We start from the raw sequence: 15,000 nt of genomic DNA on the forward strand, positions 1-15,000 counted from the left end.
GTGAATGAGAGGATGAGAGGATGACAGGATGACAGGATGAGAGGATGAGCAGATGAGAGAATGACAGGATGAGAGGTTAACAGGATGAGAGGATGAGAGGATGAGAGAATGAGAGAATGAGAGGATGAGTGAATAACAGGATGAGAGAATGAGAGGATGACAGGATGAGATGATAAGAGGATGATAGAATGAGAGGATATGTGTGTGTATGTGTGTGTATGTGCGTGTGTGTGAATATGTGTGTGTGTCTATGTGTGTGTGTGTGTGGGTGTTTGTGTGTATATGTGTGTATGTGTGTGTGTGTGTTTGTGTCTGTGTGTGTGTGTGTGTGTGTGTGTGTGTGTGTGTGTGTGTGTGTGTGTGTGTGTGTGTGTGTGTGTTTGTGTCTGTGTGTCTGTGTGTGTGTGTGTGTGTGTGTTTGTGTCTGTGTGTCTGTGTGTGTGTGTGTTTGTGTCTGTGTGTCTGTGTGTGTGTGTGTGTGTGTGTGTGTGTGTGTGTGTGTGTGTGTGTGTGTGTGTGTGTGTGTGTGTGTGTGTGTGTGTGTGTGTGTGTGTGTGTGTGTGTGTACAGTAGACCTTAATCTCTGACAGCACGGGCTACATGTTTCTGAACAGCTTGTAGTTAAGCCCATTTGTTGTGTAGGAGGGGGAAGGGAGGTGGGGGGAGAGGACGTTGTGTGTGTGGGTGTGTGCGTGCGTGCGTGCGTGCGTGCGTGCGTGTGTGTGTGTGTGTGTGTGTGGCCGTTCCATACCTATAGCCGTCTTTATCTCCGTGCCATTCGCCGTCCTCATGGTAACCTTCAGCTGGGTCTGTCTGCACCTCACCATGGACCTTGACCCTGCAGGAAACACACAGTTCAGAGGTCAGGGGTCAGAGGTCAGAGGAAGCAACCCAAGGGAGACCAGGGACATGTTAAATCAGGGACATGTTACATCAGGGACATGTTAGAGCTCTTTGGTCTTGGCCATAGTGGAGTTTGGAGTGTGACTGTTTGAGGTTGTGCACAGGTGTCTTTTATACTGATAACAAGTTCAAACAGGTGCCATTATTACAGGTAACGAGTGGAGGACAGAGGAGGCTCTTAAAGAAGAAGTTACAGGTCTGTGAGAGCCAGAAATCTTGCTTGTTTTTTAAAGGTGACCAAATACTTATTTTCCACCATAATTTGCAAATAAATTCATAAAAAATCCTACAATGTGATTTTCTGGATTTTTTTTCTCATTTTGTCTGTCATAGTTGAAGTGTACCTATGATGAAAATTACAGGCCTCTCTCATCTTTTTAAGTGGGAGAACTTGCACAATTGGTGGCTGACTAAATACTTTTTTTGCCCCACTGTATATCCCCCACTAGAATCCCCATACTTTAATGAAGACAGCTTCTCCATCCTGGAGGGGGAAATCAATCATTTCCAGGTCCAGGGATATGTACTAGTCTGTGGTGACCTAAATGCCAGAACCGGACAAGAACCTGACACCCTCAGCACACAGGGGGACAAACACCTGCCTGCAGGTGTCAGCATTCCCTCCCCCATATGCCCCCCTAGGCACAACTATGAAAACATAACCAACAAAAATGGGTCACAACTCCTGCAGCTCTGTCGCACGCTGGGTATGTGTCAATGGTAGAGTCACCAATAGCTCATCTCTTGGCAGTAGTACTGTAGACTACTTTATCACTGACCTCAACCCAGAGTCTCTCAGAGCATTCACAGTCAGCCCACTGACACCCCTATCAGACCACAGCAAAATCACAGTCTACTTGAAAAGAGCAATACTCAATCATGAGGCAACAAAGCCAAAGGAACTGAGTAACATTAAAACTTCGGGATAGGGGGCAGCATTTTCGCTTTTGGATAAATAGCGTGCCCAAATTCAACTTCCTGCTACTCATCACCAGAATATAAGATATGCATATTATTAGTAGATTTGGATAGAAAACACTCTGAAGTTTCTAAAACTGTTTGAATCATGTCTGTGAGTATAACAGAACTTATTTAGCAATACCCCGAGGACAAACTATTCAGATTTCTTTTTTTTTTTAGGTAACTGTCTATTCAATGAGGTTTCATTGGGAACCCAGATTTCTAAGGGACTTGTTTGCAGTTCCTACCGCTTCCACTGGATGTCACCAGTCTTTAGAAATTGGTTGAGGTTATTCCTTTGTGTAATGAAGAAGTACGGCCATCTTGAAGAAGTGCCACGTTATGTGTACTGTATGATAGTTGCGCAAGACTATGCTCGAGTTTGTTGTCTTCCTGTATTGAAAACAGATATTCCCGTCTTCAATTTGATCGATTGTTAACGTTTAAAAATACCTAAAGTTGTATTACAAAAGTAGTTTGAAATGTTTTGGCAAAGTTTACAGGTAACGTTTGAGATATTTTGTAGTGACGTTGCGCAAATTGGAAGCTGTATTATTCTGGATCAAACGCGCTAAATAAATTGACATTTTGGAAATATATCAATGGAATTAATCAAACAAAAGGACCTTTTGTGATGTTTATGGGACATATTGGAGTGCCAACAAAAGAAGCTCATCAAAGGTAAGGCATGATTTATATTTTATTTCTGCGTTTTGTGTTGCGCATGCAGGGTTGAGATATGCTACCCTCTTTGTTTACTGTTGTGCTATCATCAGATAATAGCATCTTATGCTTTCGCCGAAAAGCCTTTTTGAAATCTGACATGTTGGCTGGATTCACAACGAGTGTAGCTTTAATTTGGTGTCTTACATGTGTGATTTAATGAAAGTTTGATTTTTATAGTATTTTTTTGATTTTGGAGCTCTGCATTTTCCCTGGCTATTGGCCAAGTGGGACGCGACTGTCCCGCCTATCCCAGAGAGGTGCTATAGATGGAAGGAATGCAGTTTGGAATCCTACCATAAAACAATTAGGCAACAACAAATTCAATCCCTTTTAGACAATTTCCTGGTTAAAATGTTCCACTGTTATAGTGAAGGTGTAAACTTGGCAGTAGAAAATCTTAACAGTATATTTGACCACTGAGCTTCCCTATCAAATCTAAAAATCTCAAATAGAAAACCGAAGAAAATGAACAATGACAAATGGTTTGATGAAGAATGCAAAAATCTAAGAAAGAAATTGAGAAAGCTGTCCAACCAAAAACATAGAGACCCAGAAAACCTGAGCCTACGCCTTCACTATGATGAATCACTAAAACAATACAGAAATACACTACGGAAAAAGAAGGAACAGCATGTCAGAAATCAGCTCAATGTCATTGAAGAATCCATAGACTCCAACCACTTCTGGGAAAATTGGAAAACACTAAACAAACAACAACACAAAGAGTTATCTATCCAAAATGGAGATGTATGGGTAAACCACTTCTACAAAAAAATTGTTTACCCCTATAACAAAGAATAAAGAGCAAAAACATATAGAGGATCAAATACAAATCTTAGAATCAACAATTAAAAACTACCAGAAGCCACTGGATTCTCCAATTACCTTGAATGAGCTACAGGACAAAATAAAAACCCAAAAAGGCCTGTGGTGATGATGGTGTCCTCAATGAAATGATCAAATATACAGACAACAAATTCCAATTGGCTATACTAAAACTCTTTAACATCATCCTTAGCTCTGGCATCTTCCCCAATATTTGGAACCAAGGACTAATCACCCCAATCCACAAAAGTGGAGACAAACTTTACCCCAATAACTACCGTGGGATATGTGTGAACAGAAACCTTGGGAAAATCCTCTGCATTATCATTAACAGCAGACACGTACATTTCCTCAATGAAAACAATGTACTTAGCAAATGTCAAATTGGCTTTTTACTAAATTACCATACAACAGACCATGTATTCACCCTGCATACCCTAATTGACAACCAAACAAACCAAAACAAAGGCAATGTCTTCTCATGCATTGTTGATTTCAAAAAAGCCTTCGACTCAATTTGGCATGAGGGTCTGCTATACAAACTGATGGAAAGTGGTGTTGGGGGTAAAACATGCGACATTATAAAATCCATGTACACAAACAACAAGTGTGCGGTTAAAATTGGCAAAAACCACACACATTTCTTCACACAGGGTTGTGGGGTTAGACAGGGATGCAGCTTAAGCCCCACCCTCTTCAACATAGATATCAACTAATTGGCGCGGGCACTAGAAAAGTCTGCAACACCCGGCATCACCCTACTACCTACTACTACCAACACCCGACACACCAGTCTACCTACCTACGTCATTTCCGGTCACGGTCATTTCCGGTCACGACTTGCAGACTTGTTTTTGAGTTGCTGTGCGTTTTGTTGCCAACCTGTTTTGCTACCTGACAAATTTACGGTTTTTACTTTTTAATTACCGTTTATATTTTTGTTTTTTCCTACTCAACTTTTTCACTCCGGACGCTTTATCTGGACACGGTTCGTCAGGACCTCCAACAGCCGAAGCTAAGTAGTAACATTAACATGATGCCTTCTAATTGCAGTCGCTGTACTCGCCTTACGGCGAGGATAGCTGTGCTACAAGCCCAGCTTCAGACGCAATCGCTAGGCAAGGGTAATTTCAGTGTAGGAAAGGATGCGACCGCGTCTGTGCCACCAGTAACTACAGATAGTAGTATAAATCCCCTGGCACAGTCCCCGCAGCCGGACATCTTTCTCACGGTTTCTGGAAGGAAATGCTGTAGGAACGCTCAACCGGTGTCGCTCATTCAGCCGACAGAAACTTTCAACCGGTTTTCCCCATTAAGCAGCGGGTCGGAGTCAGAGGCCGAGTCTTCTCTGGTCTCTACTCCTCCCGTTACGGGGTCTGAGACGCCGAAGCTTCCCACCATTAGCTCTGACAAATTGAAAACTCTAGTCATTGGCGACTCCATTACCCGCAGTATTAGACTTGAGAATCATCCAGCGATCATACACTGTTTACCGGGGGCAGGGCTACCGACGTTAAGGCTAATCTGAAGATGGTGCTGGCTAAAGCTAAAACTGGCGAGTGTAGAGAGTATAGAGATATTGTTATCCACGTCGGCACCAACGATGTTAGGATGAAACAGTCAGAGATCACCAAGCGCAACATAGCTTCTGCGTGTAAATCAGCTAGAAAGATGTGTCGGCATCGAGTAATTGTCTCTGGCCCCCTCCCAGTTAGGGGGAGTGATGAGCTCTACAGCAGAGTCTCACAACTCAATCGCTGGTTGAAAACTGTTTTCTGCCCCTCCCAAAAGATAGAATTTGTAGATAATTGGCCCTCTTTCTGGGACTCACCCACAAACAGGACCAAGCCTGACCTGCTGAGGAGTGACGGACTCCATCCTAGCTGGAGGGGTGCTCTCATTTTATCTACCAACATAGATAGGGCTCTAACTCCTCTAGCTCCACAATGAAATAGGGTGCAGGCCAGGCAGCAGGCTGTTAGCCAGCCTGCCAGCATAGTGGAGTCTGCCACTAGCACAGTCAGTGTAGTCAGCTCAGCTATCACCATTGAGACCGTGTCTGTGCCTCGACCTGGGTTGGGCAAAACTAAACATGGCGGTGTTCGCCTTAGCAATCTCACTAGGATAAAGACCACCTCCATTCCTGTCATTATTGAAAGAGATCATGATACCTCACATCTCAAAATAGGGCTACTTAATGTTAGATCCCTTACTTCAAAGGCAATTATAGTCAATGAACTAATCACTGATCATAATCTTGATGTGATTGGCCTGACTGAAACATGGCTTAAGCCTGATGAATTTACTGTGTTAAATGAGGCCTCACCTCCTGGCTACACTAGTGACCATATCCCCCGTGCATCCCGCAAAGGCGGAGGTGTTGCTAACATTTACGATAGCAAATTTCAATTTACAAAAAAAAAAAATGACGTTTTCGTCTTTTGAGCTTCTAGTCATGAAATCTATGCAGCCTACTCAATCACTTTTTATAGCTACTGTTTACAGGCCTCCTGGGCCATATACAGCGTTCCTCACTGAGTTCCCTGAATTCCTATCGGACCTTGTAGTCATAGCGGATAATATTCTAATCTTTGGTGACTTTAATATTCACATGGAAAAGTCCACAGACCCACTCCAAAAGGCTTTCGGAGCCATCATCGACTCAGTGGGTTTTGTCCAACATGTCTCTGGACCCACTCACTGTCACAGTCATACGCTGGACCTAGTTTTGTCCCATGGAATAAATGTTGTGGATCTTAATGTTTTTCCTCATAATCCTGGACTATCGGACCACCATTTTATTACGTTTGCAATTGCAACAAATAATCTGCTCAGACCCCAACCAAGGATCATCAAAAGTCGTGCTATAAATTCACAGACAACACAAAGATTCCTTGATGTCCTTCCAGATTCCCTCTGTCTACCCAAGGACGCCAGAGGACAAAAATCAGTTAACCACTTAACTGAGGAACTCAACTTAACCTTGCGCAATACCCTAGATGCAGTTGCACCCCTAAAAACTAAAAACATTTCTCATAAGAAACTAGCTCCCTGGTACACAGAAAATACCCGAGCTCTGAAGCAAGCTTCCAGAAAATTGGAACGGAAATGGCGCCACACCAAACTGGAAGTCTTCCGACTAGCTTGGAAAGACAGTACTGTGCAGTACCGAAGAGCCCTTACTGCTGCTCGATCATCCTATTTTTCTAACTTAATTGAGGAAAATAAGAACAATCCGAAATTCCTTTTTGATACTGTCGCAAAGCTAACTAAAAAGCAGCATTCCCCAAGAGAGGATGACTTTCACTTTAGCAGTGATAAATTCATGAACTTCTTTGAGGAAAAGATTATGATTATTAGAAAGCAAATTACGGACTCCTCCTTAACCTGTTAGATCTCTAGGGGCGCTATTTCATTTTTGGATAAAAAACGTTCCCGTTTTAAGTGCGATATTTTGTCACGAAAAGATGCTCGACTATGCATATTCTTGACAGTTTTGGAAAGAAAACACTCTGAAGTTTCAGAATCTGCAAAGATTTTGTCTGTAAGTGCCCCAGAACTCATTCTACAGGCGAAACCAAGATGATGCATCAACCAGGAATTAGCAGAATTTCTGAAGCTCTGTTTTCCATTGTCTCCTTATATGGCTGTGATTGCGCAAGGAATGAGCCTACACTTTCTGTCGTTCGCCCAAGGTCTTAGCAGCATTGTGACGTATTTGTAGGCATATCATTGGAAGATTGACCATAAGAGACTACATTTTCCAAGTGTCCGCCTGGTGTCCTGCGTGGAATTCGGTGCGCAATTGCCAGCTGCTTGTACTTTACCATTTGATTCAGGGGAGAAAGCATGTGTCCAAGAACGATGTATCAATGAAGAGATATGTGAAAAACACCTTGATGATTGATTCTAAACAACGTTTGCCATGTTTTCAGTCGATATTATGGAGTTAATTTGGAAAAAAGTTTGCGTTTTGAGGACTGAATTTTCGGTTTTTTTTTGGTAGCCAAATGTGATGTATAAAACGGAGCTATTTCTAATACACAAAGAATCTTTTTGGAAAAACTGAGCATCTGCTATCCAACTGAGAGTATCCTCATTGAAAACATCAGAAGTTCTTCAAAGGTAAATTATTTTATTTGAAGGCTTTTATGTTTTTGTTGAAATGTTGCGTGCTGGATGCTAACGCTAATGCTAACGCTAAATCCTTTGTTTGCTAGCTACTGTTACACAAATTATTGTTTTCCTATGGTTGAGAAGCATATTTTGAAAATCTGAGATGACAGTGTTGTTTACAAAAGGCTAAGCTTGCGAGATGGCATATTTATTTCATTTCATTTGCGATTTTCATGAATAGTTAACGTTGCGTTATGGTAATGAGCTTGAGGCTGTAGTCACGATACCGGATCCGGGTTTGGGAGATCAGAGAGGTTAAATCTGCGTATTCCTTCAAAGCTCAGTTGTCCTGAGTCTGCACAACTCTGCCAGGACCTAGGATCAAGAGAGACGCTCAAGTGTTTTAGTACTATATCTCTTGACACACTGATGAAAATAATCATGGCCTCTAAACCTTCAAGCTGCATACTGGACCCTATTCCAACTAAACCACTGAAAGAGCTGCTTCCTGTGCTTGGCCCTCCTATGTTGAACATAATAAACGGCTCTCTATCCACCGGATGTGTACCAAACTCACTAAAAGTGGCAGTAATAAAGCCTCTCTTGAAAAAGCCAAACCTTGACCCAGAAAATATAAAAAACTATCGGCCTATATCGAATCTTCCATTCCTCTCAAAAATTTTAGAAAAGGCTGTTGCGCAACAACTCACTGCCTTCCTGAAGACAAACAATGTATACGAAATGCTTCAGTCTGGTTTTAGACCCCATCATAGCACTGAGACGGCACTTGTGAAGGTGGTAAATGACATTTTAATGGCATCGGACCGAGGCTCTGCATCTGTCCTCGTGCTCCTAGACCTTAGTGCTGCTTTTGATACCATCGATCACCACATTCTTTTGGAGAGATTGGAAACCCAAATTGGTCTACACGGACAAGTTCTGGCCTGGTTTAGATCTTATCTGTCGGAAAGATATCAGTTTGTCTCTGTGAATGGTTTGTCCTCTGACAAATCAACTGTAAATTTCGGTGTTCCTCAAGGTTCCGTTTTAGGACCACTATTGTTTTCACTATATATTTTACCTCTTGGGGATGTCATTCGAAAACATAATGTTAACTTTCACTGCTATGCGGATGACACACAGCTGTACATTTCAATTAAACATGGTGAAGCCCCAAAATTGCCCTTGCTAGAAGAATGTGTTTCAGACATAAGGAAGTGGATGGCTGCAAACTTTCTACTTTTAAACTCGGACAAAACAGAGATGCTTGTTCTAGGTCCCAAGAAACAAAGAGATCTTCTGTTGAATCTGACAATTAATCTTAATGGTTGTACAGTCGTCTCAAATAAAACTGTGAAGGACCTCGGCGTTACTCTGGACCCTGATCTCTCTTTTGAAGAACATATCAAGACCATTTCAAGGACAGCTTTTTTCCATCTACGTAACATTGCAAAAATCAGAAACTTTCTGTCCAAAAATGATGCAGAAAAATTAATCCATGCTTTTGTCACTTCCAGGTTAGACTACTGCAATGCTCTACTTTCCGGCTACCTGGATAAAGCACTAAATAAACTTCAGTTAGTGCTAAATACGGCTGCTAGAATCCTGACTAGAACCAAAAAATTTGATCATATTACTCCAGTGCTAGCCTCTCTACACTGGCTTCCTGTCAAAGCAAGGGCTGATTTCAAGGTTTTACTGCTAACCTACAAAGCATTACATGGGCTTACTCCTACCTATCTCTCTGATTTGGTCCTGCCGTACATACCTACACGTACGCTACGGTCACAAGACGCAGGCCTCCTAATTGTCCCTAGAATTTTTAAGCAAACAGCTGGAGGCAGGGCTTTCTCCTATAGAGCTCCATTTTTATGGAACGGTCTGCCTACCCATGTCAGAGACGCAAACTCGGTCTCAACCTTTAAGTCTCTACTGAAGACTCATCTCTTCAGTGGGTCATATGATTGAGTGTAGTCTGGCCCAGGAGTGGGAGGGTGAACGGAAAAGCTCTGGAGCAACGAACCGCCCTTGCTGTCTCTGCCTGGCCGGTTCCCCTCTTTCCACTAGGATTCTCTGCCTCTAACCCTATTCAGGGGCTGAGTCACTGGCTTTACTGGGGCTCTCTCATGCCGTCCCTGGAGGGGGTGCGTCACCTGAGTGGGCTGAGTCACTGATGTGGTCATCCTGTCTGGGTTGGCGCCCCCCCCCCCCCCCCCTTGGGTTGTGCCGTGGCGGAGGTCTTTGTGGGCTATACTCAGCCTTGTCTCAGGATGGTAAGTTGGTGGTTGAAGATATCCCTCTAGTGTTGTGGGGGCTGTGCTTTGGCAAAGTGGGTGGGGTTATATCCTTCCTGTTTGGCCCTGTCCGGGGGTGTCCTCGGATGGGGCCACAGTGTCTCCTGACCCCTCCTGTCTCAGCCTCCAGTATTTATGCTGCAGTAGTTTATGTGTCGGGGGGCTAGGGTCAGTTTGTTATATCTGGAGTACTTCTCCTGTCCTATTCGGTGTCCTGTGTGAATCTAAGTGTGCGTTCTCTAATTCTCTCCTTCTCTCTTTCTCTCTCTCGGAGGACCTGAGCCCTAGGACCATGCCCCAGGACTACCTGACATGATGACTCCTTGCTGTCCCCAGTCCACCTGGCTGTGCTGCTGCTCCAGTTTCAACTGTTCTGCCTTATTATTATTCGACCATGCTGGTCATTTATGAACATTTGAACATCTTGGCCATGTTCTGTTATAATCTCCACCCGGCACAGCCAGAAGAGGACTGGCCACCCCACATAGCCTGGTTCCTCTCTAGGTTTCTTCCTAGGTTTTGGCCTTTCTAGGGAATTTTTCCTAGCCACCGTGCTTCTACACCTGCATTGCTTGCTGTTTGGGGTTTTAGGCTGGGTTTATGTACAGCACTTTGAGATATCAGCTGATGTACGAAGGGCTATATAAATAAATTTGATTTACTAGAATCCAAAGTCAAATGTTTGCTGTTTGCTGACAATCTGGTGCTTCTGTCACCAACCAAGGAGGGCCTACAGCAGCACCTAGATCTTATGCACAGATTCTGTCAGACCTGGGCCCTGACAGTAAATCTCAGTAAGACCAAAATAATGGTGTTCCAAAAAAGGTCCAGTCGCCAGGACCACAAATAGAAATTCCATCTAGACACTGTTGCCCTAGAGCACACAAAAAACTATACATACCTTGGCCTAAACATCAGCGCCACAGGTAACTTCCACAAAGCTGTGAACGATCTGAGAGACAAGGCAAGAAGGGCATTCTATGCCATCAAAAGGAACATCAATTTCAACATACCAATTAGGATTTGGCTAAAAATACTTGAATCAGTCATAGAGCCCATTGCCCTTTATGGTTGTGAGGTCTGGGGTCCGCTCACCAACCAAGACTTCACAAAATGGGACAAACACCAAATTGAGACTCTGCACGCAGAATTCTGCAAAAATATCCTCCGTGTAGAACACCAAATAATGCATGCAGAGCAGAATTAGGCCCAACCAAATCATGAGAAAACAAAAAGAGAATTACTTGACACATTGGAAAGAATTAACAAAAAAACAGAGCAAACTAGAATGCTATTTGGCCCTAAACAGAGTGTACACAGTGGCAGAATACCTGTCCACTGTGACTGACCCAAACTTAAGGAAAGCTTTGACTATGTACAGACTCAGGCAGACATGGCTCTCAAGAGAAGACCGGCTATGTGCTCACTGCCCACAAAATGAGGTGGAAACTGAGCTGCACTTCCTAACCTCCTGCCCAATGTATGACCATATTTCCCTCAGATAACACAGATCCACAAAGAATTCGAAAACAAATCCAATTTTGATAAACTCCCATATCTACTGGGTGAAATTCCACAGTGTGCCATCACAGCAGCAAGATTTGTGACCTGTTGCCACAAGAAAAGGTCAATCAGTGAAGAACACACACCATTGTAAATACGACCCATATTTATGCTTATTTATTTTCCCTTGTGTACTTCAACCATTTGTACATCATTGCAACACTGTATATATACATAATATGACATTTGTAATGTCTTTATTGTTTTGAAACTTCTGTATGTGTAATGTTTACTGTTAATTTTTATTGTTTATTTCACTATTGTATATTATCTACCTCACTTGCTTTGGCAATGTTAACACATGTTTCCCATGCCAATAAAACCCCTTGAATTGAATTGGATGGATAGATGCTCTGAGTTCAAGGTGAACATTGGATGGATGGATGGATGGATGGATGGAACATAGATAAATAGATAGATAGATAGATAGATAGATGGGTGTTATTCAAACCATTACAACCATTGCATTGTCTTCAAGATTTGTAAATAATCTCTGCACAGGCTGATGGCAACACGTGTCTCTATGGTAACAGGAATACAGGATACAAAAAGCTTGCACATACTTGCATGAAAGACCAGTCCCTACAGCCTTGTTACCAACGAGTGTCTCAAATGAGAGCTGAAGAAACACCAAATTGTGCCTAGAATAATGAATTACAGATGATGCTATCTTCAGTCTCTCTCAATTCAATTCAATTCAAGGGCTTTATTGGCATGGGAAACATATGTTAACATTGCCAAAGCAAGTGAGGTAGATAATATACAAAAGTGAAAAAACTATAAAAATGAACAGTAAACATTACACTCACAGAAGTTCTCTCTCTCTCTCTCCCTCTCTCTCTCTCTCGCTCTCTCTTTCATCTGTCTCTCTCTCTCTCTCTCTCTCTCTCTCTCTCTCATCTGTCTCTCTCTCTCTCTCTCTCTCATCTGTCTCTCTCTCTCTCTCTCTCTCTCTCTCTCTCTCTCTCTAGGTCGATGTTGGTTCATCATGGAGGAACGCTCCATGATGAATGAAGTGTTCCTCTGGCCATATGACTAAGTGTCTCTCTGTCTAATGATGTTTGCTGGGACCAAGAAGGCTCTCTAATTCAGCTCCTGTCCCGGGATCTGTGACCTGGGTCCTGGGTGGTGCCTGACAGTGATGGACTATGGCCATTGTTCTTTTTTCCTTAGGGCCACATACACACTGTAGCATAGCAGTTGCACACCCTTAGAAAAAAGACTGCTGTCTAGAAACTCACATGGTTCTTCGGCTTTCCCCGTAGTAGACCCTTTGAAGAACCCTTTTTGGTTCCAAGTAGAACCCTTTTTGGTTCCAAGTAGAACCCTTTTAGGTTCCAAGTAGAACCCTTTTTGGTTCCAAGTAGAACCCTTTTTGGTTCCAAGTAGAACCCTTTTAGGTTCCAAGTAGAACCCTTTTAGGTTCCATGTAGGACCTTTTACACAAAGGGTTCTACATGGAACCTAAAAGGGTTCTCCTATGGGGACAGTCGACAACCCCTTTTGGAACCATTTGTTCTAAGAGTGTACTCCTTCCTTATCATCTCCAGCCTAGACAGTCCCAGCCTCAACCCCAGCTACCAGCCTCTGCCAGTCCCAGCCTCAACCCCAGCCTCAGCCCCAGCCAGACTCAGCCCCAGCCAGCCTCAGCTTCATCACCAGCCTCAGCCCCAGCCAGCCTCATCCCCAGACTCATCCCCAGCCAGCCTCAGCCCCAGCCAACCTCAGCCCCAGCCAACCTCAGCCCCAGCCTCATCCCCAATCTCATCCCCAGCCTCAGCCCCAGCCAGCCTCAGCCCCAGCCTCATCCCCAGCCTCATCCCCAGCCTCAGCCCCAGCCAGCCTCAGCCCCAGCCAGTTTCATCCCCAGCCTCATCCCCAGCCCCAGCCAGCCTCAGCCCCAGCCAGTTTCATCCCCAGCCTCACCCCCAGCCCCAGCCAGCCTCAGCCCCAGCCAACCTCAGCCCCAGTCTCAGCCCCAGCCTCATCCCCAAGCTCATCCCCAGCCTCAGCCCCAGCCAGCCTCAGCCCCAGCCCCAGCCTCATCCCCAGCCTCATCCCCAGCCTCAGCCCCAGCCAGCCTCAGCCCCAGCCAGTTTCATCCCCAGCCTCATCCCCAGCCCCAGCCAGCCTCAGCCCCAGCCAGTTTCATCCCCAGCCTCACCCCCAGCCCCAGCCAGCCTCAGCCCTGCCCCACTGCTGGGTTACTCTGAGTTATAGGCACAGAGAAGCAGAGGCTGACAACCGTCCAGGACACATACTTTATGTCGATCTGAGTGAGATGAGAAGTCTGATGACGTTTAACAGGCTCAACTCTTTAGATTGGATGGGACTTTGGTCTTTTAGAGCAATTTATTTGAATTATCCTTAAGGAATATCTCCCTTTTTTCAACACCTTCATCTAAGGTACCATCTGACCATAGAAATGGAATGAATTTGCTTAATAGTTATTAATGCCAATGGCATCACCTCAGATAGATAGATAGATAGAGAGAGGAATGGTGTCTAAGGTAATGCGGGGGGAGGGGCAGACAGACAGGTTGTGCATCAAGGCCTCAGGCTAATGTCCAGTCCACATCGATCTTTCTCAGATAGAACTTTGAAGGCGTTTAAGACCCGGTCCAGTACCCCTGAAAAAGCCTTACTGTGTGTATTTCCCTGGTTATATTCTCCTCCTGCCATCCGCACAGCCTGAAGGGAGATCTGTGACCACACTGGTCTGGAACGGAGGCCATTTGTTAATGAAATATTCTCTCAGAAATTGTGTGACAGGTTTCGATTGGTTCTCTCAAACGTTCCCTTGGGGGTTGATTAGAAAATCCAACCGTTGTAATGGAAGAGGGCTCGGTGTCTGTGTCTGGGTTGTGTGTGGGCTGTGTGTGGGCTGTGTCTGGGCTGTGTGTGGGATGTGTGTGCTGTGTCTGGGCTGTGTCTGGGCTGTGTGTGGGCTGTGTGTGGGCTGTGTATGGGATGTGTGTGGGCTGTGTATGGGCTGTGTATGGGCTGTGTATGGGATGTGTGTGGGCTGTGTATGGGCTGTGTGTGGGCTGTGTGTGGGCTGTGTGTGGGCTGCGTGTGGGCTGTGTCTGGGCTGTGTGTGGGCTGTGTGTGGGCTGTGTGTGGGCTGTGTATGGGATGTGTGTGGGCTGTGTGTGGGCTGTGTGTGGGCTGTGTGTGGGCTGTGTGTGGGCTGTGTGTGGGCTGTGTGTGGGATGTGTATGGGATGTGTGTGGGCTGTGTGTGGGCTGTGTGTGGGCTGTGTGTGGGCTGTGTGTGGGCTGTGTATGGCGAGAGTTAACCAGTAAAAGCATAGCACGATGCACTGTGCCGACAACATCAAAGAGCAATTCCAGACTCTGAAGTCAGGAGGACTTGGAGAGTTAGGCGTTAGCCAGACTACCTTCCGGTCATCTTAGACTGAAATCAATGGAGGAGCTGAGATATGAGAAACACTTAGAGAGGAAGTTAGCAGTAGGGATGAAGAATATCTTGTGGTGGTTATTGCTTGTTCTACAGAATCTGTGTGTGCGTGTGTGTGTGTGTGTGTGTGTGTGTGTGCGTGCGTGCGTGTGTGTGTGTGTCTGCCACATGGCTCTTCCTGGTCAGAATTACC

At 44.6% G+C, this 15,000-nt stretch overlaps 1 protein-coding gene across 1 annotated transcript in view; it reads right to left on the reverse strand.

Annotated features, from left to right (window-relative positions):
* The window catches only part of LOC110533304 (serine/arginine repetitive matrix protein 3), a 186,579-nt gene that overhangs the window by 51,074 nt on the left and 120,505 nt on the right, over positions 1–15,000 (reverse strand). Inside the window, exon 4 of the mRNA XM_036989600.2 lies at positions 752–838. Within this exon, the coding sequence (XP_036845495.2) occupies positions 752–838 (87 nt within the window). The remainder of the gene's footprint in view (positions 1–751; positions 839–15,000) is intronic.

This window comes from Oncorhynchus mykiss, chromosome 10 (assembly GCF_057628025.1).
Source record: "Oncorhynchus mykiss isolate SJ-2025 chromosome 10, ASM5762802v1, whole genome shotgun sequence".
Taxonomy (NCBI): domain Eukaryota; kingdom Metazoa; phylum Chordata; class Actinopteri; order Salmoniformes; family Salmonidae; genus Oncorhynchus; species Oncorhynchus mykiss.